Source organism: Astatotilapia calliptera, chromosome 23 (assembly GCF_964374335.1).
Source record: "Astatotilapia calliptera chromosome 23, fAstCal68.1, whole genome shotgun sequence".
Classification (NCBI taxonomy): Eukaryota; Metazoa; Chordata; class Actinopteri; order Cichliformes; family Cichlidae; genus Astatotilapia; species Astatotilapia calliptera.
Genome location: NC_137443.1, coordinates 19247688 through 19265677, shown reverse-complemented (window position 1 = coordinate 19265677; position 17990 = coordinate 19247688). Strand labels below are relative to the sequence as shown.

General features: G+C 39.7%; 1 protein-coding gene across 1 annotated transcript in view; it reads right to left on the bottom strand.

Moving 5' to 3' along the window:
• Positions 1–647: 647 nt before the first annotated feature.
• LOC113016268 (polyunsaturated fatty acid lipoxygenase ALOX15B-like) overlaps positions 648–17990 on the bottom strand; it is a 33213-nt gene continuing 15870 nt past the window's right edge. The window contains exons 7-12 of the mRNA XM_080297159.1: positions 16181–16267; positions 15901–16070; positions 5700–5821; positions 4318–4418; positions 1706–1876; positions 648–1590 (exon numbers count right to left, since the gene is read on the bottom strand). Of these exons, the coding sequence (XP_080153285.1) occupies positions 1411–1590; positions 1706–1876; positions 4318–4418; positions 5700–5821; positions 15901–16070; positions 16181–16267 (831 nt within the window). The 3' untranslated portion in view covers positions 648–1410. The remainder of the gene's footprint in view (positions 1591–1705; positions 1877–4317; positions 4419–5699; positions 5822–15900; positions 16071–16180; positions 16268–17990) is intronic.

The following is a 17990-nucleotide window of genomic DNA, read 5'->3' as shown; positions in this document are numbered from 1 at the left end:
GGTTAAGCTGCAAAAAGTTTTCTGCCATTTTATATCTAGAATACAGTTAATACAGTGTTGAATACAGTGTTGTCGGCTTTGTTTTCATACCTAAGTACTAAGAGAAAAATCATGTGTGTCCTCATTATTATAGGGATTTGTGTTGTTGTGTGGGGCTGGAGCCTCAGGTATATACTGTCAAATAGTAATTATGAGTGTGGTTCAGGTTTTTTGTTTTTTTTAAGCAATATGAAAGTAATGTAACAGGTAGTATAATGAATGTCTTTCTCCTGGGTGTAATTAAGTGCATTACTTTTAAGAAAAATGTTTTGTGTAGGAACCTTTTTACTTTACTTTACTGAGTAATGTCCCAACACTGATCGCAACAAAGAGGGACATACCTCCAACATGCACAAATATTTGACCACACAGAATTAATTTGCATGAATGTAAGTAATGTCTTTGATATTCTGCTTAGTGGTGGTGGTGACTCTCAAAGTGGAGTCAGTGAGAATCAATAAGGAATCCAGTCGATAAATGATATCAATAATGGAATCAGAATCGCTAAATTCTTATTAATTTCGTCCTTACTGCTAGTATTTACTAATATCTTAGGACTCCACGCCTTCATCTAAATATGACAAAAGCAATCTGCAATAAAACGAGGATTTTGACTGGGTCAGTGTTTATATTCCATCTTTTACATACAGAAAACAGTTCAGAAAGAGATCAAATTATCATCATTTATGTCAGGCAAGCTTAAAAATCAGTTGATATAAACAGGGCCTAAGTATAGTTCACACAGAAAAATAACATAGTAAGCTCCTTCTTCACCCTTTAAATCATGTATTCACAGGCAGAAATTTCTAAGAATTTTAAATGAAACATCATAAAGTTATGCATTCATGTCTGTCTATATCTGTGTTAAATCTCTATGATCTCTAAAAATGATATAGATAGCTATTAATTTTCCTATTTCAAAGTAGGTACACTTTTTATGGATTCATGCAATACACTGCAATAAGACAAAAATATTGATTATATAAAGCTTGTATTGAAACAAAATTGAGAATTAAAAACCAGAGAAGTGCAAAGGAGACCTTATTTCTTAAAGCCCTTCTCACCCTAGCAGCTTTCTATCTACGTATTTACCTTTTCATTATCAAAGAGAGAAACAGCTTTAAAATTATGATTAAAAAAGTAGAAATCATTATAAATCAGAAACACTCTTTCCACTGATATATTTTCTAATTATGAAACATAAAACCTGAAACATAAAACCTGGTCATTGTATTAACTCAGAAGAATATTTTAGAAATTGCTGGTAAACTAAAGTTAAATCAATAGAATGAGTTTCAGGCAGAGCTCAAACTTCACTTTCTTTTCTGTTTTTGTTACTGAACTAAAGGAAGAGAAGCTGCCTTCTAATATTCAAATGGACACACTGTTTTCAGTCACGTCAGGATCCAAGTATGTGTATGGCAGGTCCAACACTGAGTTTCTGGCTTTGATCTCTGCACTCAGCCTTTTGAGCTCTACTTGGAAATCCTTTATTTTTTGGCAGGGAACCTCCTCAGTGAAATGCTCCTCTGGGTACTGGCCAAGAAAGATCTGATGAGATAGATATGAGATCACTGGCATGTTTTGCTTCTTCCACTCAAAATGCATAGTTGTATGACTTTTGAATTTGACATTTTGATGTACATTACATAACTTGAACACTTACAGAGTCAGAGGACTGCTTGCTGAGTAGCCACATGACGGCCATGCCATGAACTGTTGTTTGAATATTGGGGAATGTATCTATCATGCTTTTTTCACTTGCTTTCCCCTTTTTAGTTGGTGGGGGAAGCTGCAAGGTGACAGGACTATTGGGCATCCAGGCCCCAAAGTCGTACTGTATTGAAGGAGTAAAGGAAAGGTCATTAATAGGCTCTGAAGCACATAGCAGTGTGATATTGGTGTTTGGTCAAGCCTGGAGAGTCAAGGGGTGTAATACACATTAGGCTCTAACTTGATTAAGGACAAACATGAAGGAAAAGAGTGCATCCTTAAATTGCTGACCCAAAAACTAGAAATATTTGATGAAGAGATCTTTAAGAGCTTGAATGAAGGTGACTGGACTAGAAAGGGATCTCAAGATTGCATTGTAGGTAGCCAACACCACCCCTGTTTATTGGTCATTCAGTGGACATTGATGGCTTCTTTCACTCCTCTTTCAAACCATCTCTGTCTTCTCTGTCCAAAATGTGAATACCATCAACCCTAACTCTTTTGATCTCTACAGCCACTTCATAAACACATGGGACAACATAGAAGAGTCACGTCGACAGGCAAGACGTTCAAGATGTTCCTCTGCATCTGAACAACAAAGGTCACTCTTTTGAGGATGCCAATGTTCGCATTTTGGACAGAGAAGACAGATGAGTAATGAAAGAATTCATCTTTGTCCACTGTGGATGATCATCCTTGAACAGAGGTGGTGGTTTATGACACCAACTGTCTGCCATCTATAATCCAATTTTGAGATTCCTTCCCAGACACTTTAACCATCTTAAATTGGTCAGAGTGGGCACGCTCCATTTTGCTTAACTATTTTTAAATCCCTGTAGAACTGGAAACACGTAAGCTACCGCAAAATTTTTTTTTTGCATATGAAACCGGAGGAGTTGTGCTTACATTTTATGCCATCAGCTTGTCCTAGGTTACGATTTCCTTCCACATATAGCAAACGCTCTGTGTCCACACTACCGTTTTCAGTAGTTTTCAAAGAGTTGTGCATCCACATTGAAATGGCCAAAAACGCCTATATTCAAGCACAAAAGCGAGTGAGAATTAAACAATTTGAAGAAAAGCTATCTGGAGCATGTAAATACTGATATTAATCTTTAATAGGGCTGTTAAAATTGAGAGCAATCAAAACAACTGCTGTATAATGCCCTTTGTTCAATTGGTCACATGACTGCATTACATGACTAAAATGCGTCATCGTTTTAGAAAGTCTGCGTTTTCCAGCGCCCACACTGCGACAGGACACCTCCAGTTTGAAATGTATCCATTTTCGAGAGCATTTCCAAAACACTGTGTTTTTCCTTGAGGAAAATGCCGGCTCAGTCTGGAAAACGATGCATTTTCGTTTGAAAACGCATTCGTGTGGACATAGCCTTAGGTCAAATGGCCCAGGATGTGAGTGGGCACTGGTTCTTATGTAGCACTTGCTACTCTCCTGGAGACTCAAAGCACATTTTCCTATGTCTCCATAAGTGCTTTCTAACATTCACACTCCACTGGATGCATCATAGAGTTACTTAGGGTTAGCATCTTGCCCAAGGATATTTGGCATACAAACTCGAACTCGACAGGGTTTGAACCACCAAAATTCCAACTAGTACGGAGCCTGCTCTACCACCTGAGCTTCAGCCATCACTAAAAATTTAATGTGAAAAGCAAGATGGACCTGAGATCATCAGTCAAGCCAGACTCTAAAATTAATATTCTCTTAGGACTTAAGTATACTTACCTTTTATAAATTATCCTGCCACTAACAAAGGAACACTTGTTAACTGAAGTGTTTTCCCAAATTGAGAGAAAAGTATTCATGGAGTTGGCAATAATTTATTTTGCTAACTAAACAATGCTCCTTTGCCTTTAATGTCTTGAATAATGCTATATCATCCAGGTAAGTAAATTGAGGTTGATTCTGTTCATCTAGATGTAGCATTTTCAGTGGAAGAAACATTTCGTCACTCATCCAAGTGACTTCTTCAGTCTCAGCTGACTGCAGGTTTCCCCAACCTTTACGCAATTACTGACACTAGTGCAACTGAAAGGGATGTGAGGTCAGTTCGTTTATCATGAATATGCAAACTGTCATGACCTTTGATCAAAGGCAACTTTTCAAAGCCCACTGATCTAAGACCATTGATCAATGGCCATGAGCACTATTTAATGAGAGTTGGGGAATGGCTTCAATCACAGCATTGTAAGGCGGTGAAAGATGTACCCTTAGGCCTCCTTCTCGATTCAGAGATGTTTTTTCCCTTCTTGTGTAAATGGCCTCCTTGACTCCCTGTGTTCCTCCCTGTCCAGGATGTGTTCAGGTAGCGGAGACTGAAGTCACTTGGAGTAGTGACGTTTCTCCACTGAAAACTTTACGTCCAGATGAACAGAATGAACCTTTTGGGGCTTAGCAATTGAAATTTGTAAAGTGATTGTAGTTTATTTCTGATATATTGTAAGGTGGTTAATCTTACCACTTTAAGGTCTTGAAGGTTCTTGCATGGCCTTAAACTATTACAACCTAAATAAATGAAATTAAATGATGTTAGAAGGTTTCACCTGCCCAGAGTTGACAGCTGAGTGCTGGGCAGAGCAAGTGAAGATCACCATGGTGACGAACTTGACCATCTCATCCACAGTGCTGAATTTCTGTGGAATTCCTGATGATCAGAACAAAAAGAAATGGCATTACTTCAATACACTGGGGAAACCAAAGTAAAGTTGTATCAAAATTACAATATTGTAGGTGCACATAAAGTTCTATTATCATAATAAAGTCTCACATCATGCTTTGGTCAGTGTATATAATATATAGGTAGTCCAAATATGCCAAAAACTTTAAACTGCTCTAAATGCTCAGATTCACACATTTTTTAGGATGGGGTAAAGTGTCCAATAGTAGGGATCACTACTAAACTAAACACTACTTACACTTTTTTTAATGCTAAAGTGGGAGTAGCACAAAGGTAATCCACAGGCAGTAACAGACTGCCCATCTACCTGCATCTACCTGTTGTTTTCAAGGAAGTAGGGTACTCCTGATTTTGCTGTTGTTGATCTTTTAGCCAGTGGAAGAGACAAGTGAAGTTATGACATACAAAATGCTGAAGTGGATCAAAATGTTAAAAAAAATGTTTCCACCACAGCCAGTGTCTGTATTGTTCATTCTATATTTTTAGTCTTTGATTTTTCTTCTACATTTCTGCTGTCTCCCCCTTCTGTTTCCCAGCCCCTTGTGAACCAATCAGAATTTGACCATGGCCATTCATGCTCAGCAAACTGCTTATGGGATTTTGGTTGACTGCATGGGAGCTTATTTGCAGTGGTTTCTAAACTGAAACATGTACGCAGACGGACACATTTGTGGGACCGTAAATCACGTTGGGTTTTCACCCAAATTCTGCTCAATGTCAAGGTCATCTTCTTGTCATTTTTACAGGCAGTTTTTCACATTCACTAAAATCTGTACTGATAAAAGTTCTAGTTTGGACTGTGATGTTCAGAAAATGAATGCATTCTTGCACCCCTTTACCACTGAAACATAAATGCCATCATTAAGTTTAGTTATGGTATAAAAATGTAAGATAGTTTAGAGCTGGTCAAAAACTTGGGCCACACCATTGACAAAGTATATCTTAGTGGTCAATAATAGTTGGTGAATGAGAACCAGTTGTCCTAAATTGATTTACAGGATTTTATTTCTCATTAGTTTGTGCATTATAGCCAGTGAATGACAGAAAAAAAGCTATAACTTTGCTTCTGTACTTTGATGTTATTTTTTTGGTAGGTATTACAATAACCTGTGAACTCGAATAGATCATGGACCAAACGACTTGGATCTATATATTTGAACTGCAAATCAGGCATTTAAATTCTAGTAGAGTTAAAATCTAAAATCACAGAGCTTTAAATGAGCAGAGTAAGTCCAAAATAAAGCTCACCTGTGCTTGCTTGTGAAAGGAATCCATGTTCATAAATGTCCTGAATCCACTTCTGCAGTTCAGAGTCTTTCTGGACTTCAGCATCAGTCTTGTAGTAGGAGGTGAGAATTTCTTTCACAAACCTTTGAAATATAGAGCCATAAGCAATGAAGCACAATCCCAATTTAAATACAGATTTCTTAAACACACTAGACCATAAAATTTGTTAATGTGTATAAAATGTGCTATTTTTTCCCCAACCTTTGGATCTTTTTTATATGAAAACTTTTATTTTCTACATAGTAATGGATGACAGTAAAGGAGGCAGGGTATGAATTTTTTAAGGTTGTTTTCAAGAAAACCAAGCCATGGGAGTACCTCAAGTCTACTAGACCCTAACCTTAACCTAAAAACAAAAGTCTTATAAGAACCCTCGTGAAGCTGATTCTGATCATCTTCTTGTGACGTTTTTAGTGGGAGAATCGCTCTGTCACTCATCCAAACAATAATTGTGCATAGTGACCGAAACTTGTACCACTGACTATCACATGTGTTGGGGGCTGTCAGGTCACTTTCATGATCATTAAGAAGTAAAGTGACATTGCCATTGATCAATGGTAGTGTGAAAGGACTCTAACTATTTTTTGGAGGTCTGAAAAGGTTACTCAGGGCGTTTTAGACTCCAATGATTTAATTGTCATCTATTTTGGAGCAGTTGTTTTGGTGCTGCCACAGGCCTGAAAAACAGCCTGGCTATTCCTGTTTATCAAACTCCCTTAACTCTAGAACAGTGGTTCTTAACCTGGGTTCGATCGAACCATAGGGGTTCGGTGAGTCGGTCTCAGGGCTTCGGCAGAGCCTCCACCGCGGGGTCCGGACACACCCGAATTATCGTGTAAATTTGTGATGACACGGCCCCTTTTGGCCATCACTGGCTGCAGATGATCATGCTACACTGCTTGGCGGAATTTAGCGCGCAGTAGTCAACGTGTGACTGTCGTGGTAGTAGTTCGTGTGATTTTTTTGTTAATATTTTAATCCATACTAACTATGTCGGGAAAAAGAAGAAAGTGGTTGGACGAATATGTACAATATGGATTCACATGTATCACGGAACGTGATGGGAGTGAGCGTCCTCTCTGCATGATTTGCAACGCCAAGTTGAACAACTCTAGTCTCGCACCAGCAAAACTAAAGGAACACTTCTTGAAGCTGCAAGGAGACATTGAATACAAGAACACAACACTTGCTGAATTCAAGGATGAAGAGAGACAGATTCGATGAAAGGCCCACTCTGCCTGCTCTTGAATTTTGTATCTGTTAACAAACCGATCCTCACAGCATCGTACGAAGTTGCTTACTTGATCGCAAAGCAGGGCAAGCCACACACCATTGGTGAAACACTCGTGAAACCAGCTGCATTAAAGATGTCGAATCTGATACTCTGAACAGCGGCCGAAGGTAAATGATTCCAAATTCCTCTTTCAAATGACACCATCAGCAACAGAATAGAAGACATGAGTAAAGACATCTTGGCTCAAGTATTCGCAGATCTGATTTCAAGCCCAGCAAAATTCAGCCATCAACTCGATGAGAGCACAGATGTTGCTAATCTAAGCCGGATTAGCTTTTCAAAAAAAGCTACCGTTATGGAAACGACGAACAGAGAACAACAACTTCGCAAACTTCCCCCTTCTGGACAACTGTGTAAGTAAGATCGAAGATGTGTCTGGAATCGGAGATATTTCTGTATTCACGGAACTGAAGCAAACTATTGCAACGCACTTAGATGAGCTTGCAATGTCTCTCGACAGATATTTTCCTACGAGAGAGTCATATCCAGCATGGGTGAGACAGCCATTCACTTTTGCTGATTAGACAGCAGATGTCAATGATAAATACCTTGACGAAATCATTAAATTTCAGCAGAGCCAGGTTCAACAGCAACTCTTCAGAACAACAACGCTCTCAAAGTTTTAGTGTCAACAAATGGACAAGTATCCAGTTATTGCTAAGTAAGCCCTGGATTTTTTTATGCCATTTGTTACAACATATCTTTGCGAGCAATCCTTTTCGAGGATGCTGGACATAAAAACAAAGAAAAGGAACAGACTTTGCTGTGAAAATGACATGAGACTGGCACTTGCCAAGGTAAAGCCACGCATATCTGAACTGGTCTCTCAAAGGCAACAGCAGAAGTCACACTGATTTGCAGGTATGTAATTTGTTGTAAGTTTGTTCATTGTGTTGGTATTGTTCTTTGAACAAGGTGATGTTCATGCACGGATCATTGTGTGCACCAGTAAAAAAACACATCTATGTCTTGAATTTGAAAAAAAAAATCAGATTTTATTTTTCACTAAAGAGGGGTTTGGTGAATGCACATACAAAACTGGTGGGGTTTGATACCTCCAACAAGGTTAAGAACCACTTCTCTAGAAGGATAGAAAGAAATTAGTTTTCTAATTATAACTTCAATAACCATACTTGCTCATCTATCTTCTTCTTGATTTAAAAAATGTAATAAAAAGTGTATCAGAATCTCCTGAGGGATTTTTTAATGCATGCCAGTGAACCCATTCTCAACCACAACAAATAGATTTGAGTTCTATTTTTTCTTCTTTTTTCCAAAATGTTGCTCTACATCCAGTTACACAGCCACAAATAAAAAACACAAAGGGAGATTGAGTCTGAATGCAGTCCCAAATGGACGGTCTGGAGGAGGAATAATGTGAGAGACAGTTCTGGGGACTGGCCTTAAGGAGGAGTAGCAAAGGAGAACCTCTCTGGAGGTTGAGAAGGAGACCAGCTAAGGTGGGGAAGCCACACTAGAGGCTTGCAATAATAGACACAGTCCTTGTGGATGGCCTCGAGACAAGAGACCAGAAGAGAAGATGGAACCCCTCCTGTGGCTTGATAGGGGGCTAGTGACGGTCAAGGAGACTGGACCCCTCCAGAGGTTTGGCAATGGCTAGTTGCAGAGGCTTCACAGGTGGTCTAAAAGCCAGTGGGTGGAGTGGGACAGTTTATCATGGTGGCCAGCAACAACAAGGCAGGAAAAACCAGGAACCAGCTGTTGAGGCATACTCCATGCAGTGGCCAAGGAAGAGGCTGGTGATCAGAAAGCAGGGCATTAGACTACAAGATGGCCTTCAGAGAAGGAATGGAACGGTTCTTGAGCCAAAGCATCTGCCAAACATTTTCTGCTCTTGCTCTTGACGAAGGCGGTCGCACTTTTCTCCTCTCCTCCTCTCCCTTAGCTTCCCTGCTTAGCCTCTTATGTCCTTGTCTAGTCTCGTGTTTTTTGTATTACTTTTCCCTGGAACACTCTCACAGTCTGTTCTCTAAAACCTAAAAGTGGAATCATGGATTTGATCAACTGGTCCCTAAATGCAATTGACACCCCTTTCTCAATGAGAAGTTTGGGCTTGGGTGCGCCTGAGTGCTGAAGATATCTACCTATTCGGAACCATGATAACAGGGTTCTTGCTGATCGGAGCTGGTTTGGCCCTGACTTATCGAAGAATTAAGAAAGCGGAACCGGTTGTTCAAACCCCCACAAGGCTGCAGGCTGGGATTGAAACGATGGGAAGAGGTGTGAGTTTCTCAAAATGGGCTCATTGAGTGCAGCATGGATAAGATCTTGGAGAAGCTTACGGCTGCCGTGAATACTCACAATAAGATCTCTGAGTGCAAACTGGATTACATCTTGAAGAAGCTCACTGTGGTCGTGAGTTCTCAGAATGGGCTCTTTGAGCACAAGAATGACAACATCAAGGAGAGCAAGTTTGATAACATCATAGAGAAGCTCATGGCTCTCCAACGGGAGATTGAGAGACCAGTGTTGGACTGTTAGAACAGCTTTGAAATTCATATGAGTTGTTCGCACTAAAGTAAAAAACACCATCACTTCATGCGGATACCCTTTCGGCGCCAGCTGCAGTCTCAAGGCTGGAGCCAAACAAAAACACCCTGATAATGACTGTGTTTAGACTGTTCCTTCCCAGTCCACGCAAGGCCACCTGGGCTGGCTGGAAGACTGTTTACTTAGCCTAACAGGGCGAAGGACACTGTCTCAGCTGAACTCTGCACGTGGCGAATAAAGCCTTGATTGATTGATTGATTGATTGATTGATTGATTGATTGATTGATTGATTGATTGATTGATTGATTGATTGATTGATTGATTGATTGATTGATTGATTGACAGCGTTGTAGCATGGGCATTTATGGGTGCCAACCAGGGTTTTAATAGTTTTGCAATTTTCATTAGTTTTTAATTTTATTTAGTTTTGACTTCAGATTTTCAATTTTATATCAGTTTTAATTAGTTTTTACCAATTGTTCGCTAGATTCGTTTTTTTTTTAATCCTTAGTTTCAGTTTAGTTTTGATTAGTTTCAGTTATAGTTTTAGCTGTGTTTGCAATAATTAAGTGAAACAAAATCCCAGTTTCATCATATCAGTCATGCTCTTCTGCTTATCCTTGGGTATGTTGCTATTCCAGCTACCATACCCTGCACCCTGGACAGGTCGCCTGTCTGTCGCAGGGCTAACACTCAGAGACAGACAACTCACATTCCCACCTATGGGTTCTTTAAATAAATAAATAAATAAATTAGGGCAGATGAACAACCATTGATACCAGGCAACTTGTTTATATTATTGTATTTTGCACAACTCTGTTGCTTGTGAAGCTCGCACACAAGAATTTCACTCACATGTGCTGTACCAATGTACCTGCACATGTGATGTGACAATAAAAGTGATTTGATTTGATTTGAACTATAAAAGGTATATCTTTATGGAACGCCAGGACTGCCATAAGGAATTAATTAAATACACCATTAAATAATTAATTAAATGTGGCAATAATTAATTAAAATTGGAATTAATTAATTAAATAAATAGTTATGACACATGTAATTAATTAATTATTGACACATTTAATTAATTATTTATGTATTTCACATTTTAATTAATTATTGACACATTTAATTAATTAATTATTGACACATTTAATTAATTATTTATGTATTTCACATTTTAATTAATTGTTGACACATTTCATTAATTATTGACACATTTAATTAATTATTTAATGATATATTTATTTATTTCATTTTGGCAGTCCTGACGCCTGGCTCTCATCATGAAATAATTTTATCTGTCAGCCTCACCCATCAAACTCAGGGGGCGGGGTTAACGCTGATCGAGTCAAAACCATTGCTTTGGCCTGGTGGCCATTGTTTCTTGCACACAACAACCGGCATGTGGAAGCTAACAGAACTGAGCTTTGAAAAACCCTGTTTGTGTGTTACCAAATACCGTTTTAATATTTTTTTAGCCGAGAATGTAGTGGTTTAATCTTCATGTGTCTGGTCGGTTTGTCAAGATACAGCCTCTTTGCAAAAGTGCTTCGATGATTTCGGAGATGTCTGCCCAGTCTCACGGCAAAGCGTGGGATAGACCCGCTCGCCTCGCAAGCAATCCCACCGACAAAGCGCAGGCCCCGGTACACAGCTGTAGTAACCCCCGCTGACTTCTTTTACTGAGGTTATATTTATCGATGTTTTATTTCCTGATGTTCTTATGTGTCCTACGTGTTTCAGTCGCCAATTCTGAATTATAACTAACATTAAAAACATGTTTAAGGAGGAGAGAGAGCAAATAAATCTGTTTAACATCTGATCTTTGGGTTTTTGTTCAGTAATCAGCGTGACCTGTGTATAAACACATAAAAGAGATAACGTTGGTGTTTCCGTCATGTAGTAACTGCTGGCTTTAACTGTACAAAGGTTGTTCGACACTATGAAACACATACAGACTTCATGACGTTCGGCTAATATTTTTATTGTGAATATTAATCATGCTGACCTCGCTCTGTACACCACGCAGCGAGGTCAGCATATCCACGATATCCTCAGCTCCATGAGTTAACACAAAGTTTCCCAGCTGACTATCTAACTGCCAACTATTCCAAAGACGTGAAAATATACAGCATAAAGAAAAGTGTAAGAGACTCAGCAGCAGATTAGAATAACAGTTATACATTTAATAAATCACCAAATGAATCCAAGAAACGAGCAAACCTGTTCCGACAATTTGAATTTGTGTTCCCTCAGCTGCAGACTCGCTGCTGTTTAAATGTTTGAAAAGGAAGATTAGATATAAAAAACGTCAAACATAGACTCAGTCTGCCTTCACATTTGATATGAGGCCAGCACGTATAGTGGCCTCAGCAGGCTATTACTGAAATACACGTGCTATATCATAAACTATGATATAAACAGGGAGGTCCTATTAACATGTTTAGTTTTAAAGGACACCTTCCTGCCTTTAGTCTCATTCATGAGCAGTATTAGTTTTCTTCTAACATCCAGAAGTCTGCACAATGTGTTTCATAGTTTGTAACAAGCCTTTGACAGGTAAACATAACATGACCGAAAAAGCAAAAAAAAAAGAAAAAAAAAAGAGAGAGAGTGTTGACATAAGAAGAGAAAATGCTCTCAATTATGGAGACAGACAAATGGTTCATTTATGTTTGATGTGTGTTTATTCCTCCCTAAATATCGTCGGTGAAGTTTGCCATGCACGTAAGATTTTCCTGCGCATTTTTATACCTCTGCCAACAGAGAGAGAGAAAAAAAATCACATTCTAACAGACAGCTGGTGCTTAGAATACAGTTGAATAACTATTAAAAAACAGATGATATTTAGATGATAGTTCAGTCTAACACATGTGCCAGTGAACCATTAAACGTCTGTGAAACTATGCAGTTATGAAACGTAACTTTAACCTCAGCCAAACCGATTTGCTCAGTTGTAAATAAAACAGCGAAGTAAATGTGACCCGACAGACAGAACCTGAGTGAATGAAGTCCAGCGTTTAACCACTGAGAGCTAAAACTCAGCTGAGGTTTGAAAGCTGTGTGCCGGTGATTGGACATCAGCCGCTGATAAAGCTGTTCGCCTATAAAGTGCTCTGTAAGGAAACGAGCTCCAGCAGCTCTGCGCTCGGGGAAAATACTATATTTACTTATCTTGTGCAGAAAAATGCGCTGACATTGCGTTATATCGAGCACCGGCTGCCCAGTTAAACTGTGACTATCACCAGGTAACGTAGGCGTGTTTCTTGAATTAGCAGCAGGTGTTAAACAGCTGACAGATGAGGAGGAGGATGCATGCAGGTAAACTGAGGGTCTGTTGAGCTGATCGCTGGTTTCGTGAGAAAAATGTCAGCTCGTTCTTTATGTTACAGAAGCACAGAGACACAAGACCAGGCGGAAAGAGACGATCGTTCGGTGAAAATGAGAATCTGCGAATGCAACATGTGGAACACGGAGAGTGGAATATGTAAACAAACCGGTTAACGTAACCCCCTCGGTGCACTCTGCATGCTAATTGTTAGCAGAGCTAGTGAAATCTCTGAAAACATCTGAGCACTTTTGCAAACATGTTCTATGTTGACAACCTGACCAGACATACGTCGCGACTTTCGCGGCTAAAACACTGTTAAAAGTGTAGCTGGTGACAGAAAAACGGGGTATTTTAAAACTACACCACCACCATTGCTGCCTGTGATTTGATCTGCATTCTGGGATAACTGGCTGCCCCAAGTCTACACAAGCAATCGATTTTCTAGGATCGACCTGTTTTGACTTACTTTGCACGGCAACCAATCAAATGTTAGAGAAGCTGCATGGGCAGCGTTAACCCCGCACCCTGAGTTTGATGGGTGAGGCTGACAGATAAAATTATTTCATGACGAGAGCCAGGCGTCAGGACTGCCAAAATGAAATAAATAAATATATCATTAAATAATTAATTAAATGTGTCAATAATTAATTAAATGTGTCAATAATTAATTAAAATGTGAAATACATCAATAATTAATTAAATGTGTCAATAATTAATTAATTAAATGTGTCAATAATTAATTAAAATGTGAAATACATAAATAATTAATTAAATGTGTCAATAATTAATTAATTACATGTGTCATAACTATTTATTTAATTAATTAATTCCAATTTTAATTAATTATTGCCACATTTAATTAATTATTTAATGGTGTATTTAATTAATTCATTATGGCAGTCCTGGCGTTCCATATATCTTAGCCCGAATGAGACTATTAACTCTTGCAGCACCGGGTGTTCATATTTTGGTTCAAGTGAATTGATAAACTTCTTGAAGGCTCACACAGTTGTGTAGATATCCCCGTCCTGTTGTCTCGGGATGCATCACACTGCCTGGCCTGGGGTTAGATTCTGTTTCTGGGGATTAGGGTTGAGTGTGCTCCCTTACCTTCTCAAGGTAAGCTAGGTTAGCCTTCTTGTGCGAGCTTTTCAAGTGCAGTTTAAGGATTGTGGGATTTTTTTCCTTATAGAAATGTCCCTCATAATTAGGGATGGGTATCGTTTAGGTTTTATCCGATACCAGTGCCAAATCGGTACTTTTTAAACGGTGCCGGTGCTCAAACGGTGCTCAAACCGGTGCTTAAAGAATGGAGAACACAAAATTGGTCCAAAAACCTCTCATGTTCAGCTGTTTTTTGTAAAAAGATAACAATGTTAGCCTTTTCTGCAGCTATGGGGCACATATGGCATCACTCTTGGCTGGAAGCAGTGCTTAAACAATGGAAAAAACACAAACTTTGTCCAAAAACCTCTCATGTTTAACTGTTTTCCACTTTTTCTTTGGTCATTTTAGCCTTTTTGGCCAGGGTGAAGGGAGTATCTGCCATTAAACAAGAGGACAGCCGCATGTAGCTATGATGATGTTTGCTAGTTCACCTTACATGCATTAATGTAATAACGTGGTTAGCCTACTCAACGTAAATTACACACGAACAACATTAAGCTACTCACGCAGAGAAGAACGGCTGCTGCTGCCATCATCATCATCATCCTCATCATTTCTGCTACACTGGCAGGACTAGGGGCCAGGACTCTCCTCTTCGTGTTTTTGGGGGATGTTGCATAACAGGCAACCCACCCGCAGTAGATGTGCTCGGTGTGAGGTCTCGTAGCAAGCTATCAAATACGGCACATTTCTGGGCTTTTAAAAAAAATGCTATGCGTCGCCAGGTGTTTCATCAGATTTGAGGTGTTACCTCCTTTGACAGTATCACAGTATCACCTTAAAGCACTTGTTGCAGGCTGCTGAGTTTGCATATTTTGCTGTGAAGTACAGCCAGACTTTTGACCGCTTCGCCTTGGGCATTTTTAATCTGTAGCTCTGCTCTAAAGGAACGTACGTAACTGGCCCACCTACTATCCTCGGAAACGTAAAATGATTGGCTAGAAGTGTATCACAGCTCAGGAAAAAAAAGCACCGAAATAAAGCACCGAAATGTGCGCTGCTTTTCGGTCTGGTTACTACCGTTTATGTCAGAACCGACACCGGTACCCATCCCTACTCATAATTTGTCGCTTTCCACTACAAGACACTTGCTTTATCCAAAACACAGTCATATTCAAAGTAATCCCAAATTGGACCTCTGCGCTTTCTCCTGACTTTTCCTGACATGATTTTTATAAGACAATATTATAAAAATGTTGTTACACTCCATATATTTCTAGACATAGCTCTATATTTACCACCATACTGTAATAAACTGTTTGACCCAAATTTAACACATGAGCATCCTGATAAGGCTTTTTATTTGAAAAAAAAGTGAGTTTTTCCCCACTGCTCCACAAACTGACCAATTAGGCCTAACCTGATAGTTAGACTAATACCTCTTTTCCCCTTTTACCGACTTGATTCTACTCTGTCTTGGTCATTTTCCTTCGCAAATGAGTACAGTGTGTGAGTGGATGGGTGGGTGGGGGGGTGGGGGGGGGTGGGGGGGGGGGGTGGGGGGGGGGGGGGGGTTGAGCAATGTGGCAGAAGCTCCCATTATGTAATATGTATTCAACACAAACAAAGCAATGGAGGATGTCAAGGCGATGGTATACTGCCCCTCTGACTTTTCTTTTTGTCAGACTGAGGAAACCACGGTGTTGGGTTTTGTGTTGCCCTTTCCCTCATTTCCAGGTTTCAAATATGGAAGTTTTGATTTTTGCAGTCTACTGATGTCACATTTTTAGATCAACTCAGGTTGCTTGGAACGCCAGCCGAGTAGGTACTAAACAAAGTATCTGGTATACCACCTAATGGAAAACGCTAAAAATAAAGTTGACCCGAGTAAGCACTCAGAGGGAGAATTAGAGAACCTGAAGATGATTTCCCAAAGCTTCAATCCATCATCCCTGTAGTAGAAATTTGGTACATCTTTCAGCCCACGTTCTGCAATATCATCTGGGATACAGAGGGAGCTGTAGGTCAGGGAGGATAACGATTTCTGCAGGATTGTGATTACACCCTTTCCACCAGAAGCTGCATACTAGAGAACAGATACAACAAATACAAGTGAGAAGCAAATACTGTACACAATAGTAAAAAAGAAAATGTTGTTTAGGTTTTGGTCTGTTCAGTGTGTTGGTCTTTTCGTACCCGAGTCAAAACTCCCGTCTTAGATATTAGAAGTTGCCGAGCTAAGATGTTAATCTGAAGTGTGTAGCGAGTGTGAGGCATCAGAAGCTGGCAGAAAGGGAGAAATTTATTAGTAAGAAAATTACTTTTTCCTTGCTTATTTGATGATTTCAACGCAGTCATGTGAAAAAGAATTTTTAAACAGGTTTCTATGCAGTCTTGTGAAATTCTTACTACACTGTTACCTCTTAATAAGAGGGCCAGTGGCACCCAGTTGCTGCTGATGAAATGCACAAAGCCAAGAGGTTTTGAGAGATGTTTTTGAATTTTGTTTAAGCATTGTATTTTGGATTATCTTTGTTTTAGGATTCTGGTCTCAGTATAGTCGCAATTCTTTTTAGTTCAGTCCTTTATTACAGCTCTGTGTTTCCTGTTTGTTTTCTCTGGACTTCTCAGTTTTGTTATCCAGGTCTTAGTTTTGTTTATATTCGATCTCATATTTCTGTTATAATGCCTCCCGTGTTCCTTGTGCATTCTTGTGAAGTCACTCTCGTCTCAGTGTTTGTTTACCTTTCTGTTTTTGTTTCAAGTCTATGTTTCTGTTCATGCATTCGGTTTTTTCCCATTTTATTTTGGTGGTCTTTTGTCTCTGGTGCCTTGTGTTCTCTCTCTGGCTGTTTGAGAGTTCCTGATTTTTTTTTTCTCAACTTGAGTTATTTTTATAATGTTCTTTGGACAAATGAGACTAAAGTAAAGATGTTTGATGACAATGCACAGCACCACATTTGACAAAATGTGGTGCTGTGCATTGTCAGCACAAAGACCTTGTACTAACTGTTAAGCAGAGTGATGGAGAAGTGATGAGCCAGAGGAACTGGACACTACATTAGTGCTGCTGCATTGACTTTCCACATCTTTTCCTTTTTGAGAAATTGACTGGCACTAGTTAGTGCTATATTCAACTCCAAGGCACAAAAGACTTAGACTTAGCCTCAGTTACAGTGGGGCAAAAAAGTATTTAGTCAGCCACCGATTGTGCAAGTTCCCCCACTTAAAATGATGACAGAGGTCAGTAATTTGCACCAGAGGTACACTTCAACTGTGAGAGTCAGAATGTGAAAAAAAAATCCATGAATTCACATGGTAGGATTTGTAAATAATTTATACGTAAATTAGGGTGGAAAATAAGTATTTGGTCACCTCAAACATGGAAAATCTCTGGCTCTCACAGACCTGTTGTCAGGCGCAGTGGCCCGTGGAAATGGAATGAACTCAAGTGCAGATTCAAACCCGGAGGCCAGGGGTGAAGTGTAACGAAACGAGATTTTATTTTACAATGTTCAAAAGCTAACAGAAAGTGCAGACTAGAATCAATGAACATAAACTAGATGTCTGAGGCGAGAGAAAATACTGTGATAATAACTAGATGGCAGGGATATGGAGTGCAGGTACTGGGCAGGGGAAACTGTGGCGGGCCAGGGCACTGAAACAGAGGAGAGAGCAGTCAGGGGAATCCCACAGAAGGTTGCGAGTGAGTCTTAGGATAGTGCACTGATCTTTCTTACAAACTTGCAGGTGAGGGTTGCGTGGAGAGGGGAGGCAGGAGAGGTCCAGGTGGGTGCTGCATGCAATGCAGGGAGGCAGGCAGGAAAGAGTGGCAGCTCCGAGAGTGATTTCCGGCGGCAGCAAACTGGTATCCAGGAGAGCTTGGTAGGTGGGGTTCCGAGGCTGACGAGAAAAACAGAGATACGATTAATACGTATGATGAGTCACCAATGAATTGACGTGAGGCCGAGAACTGACTAAAGTTGGCAGATAATCTGGCGACGAC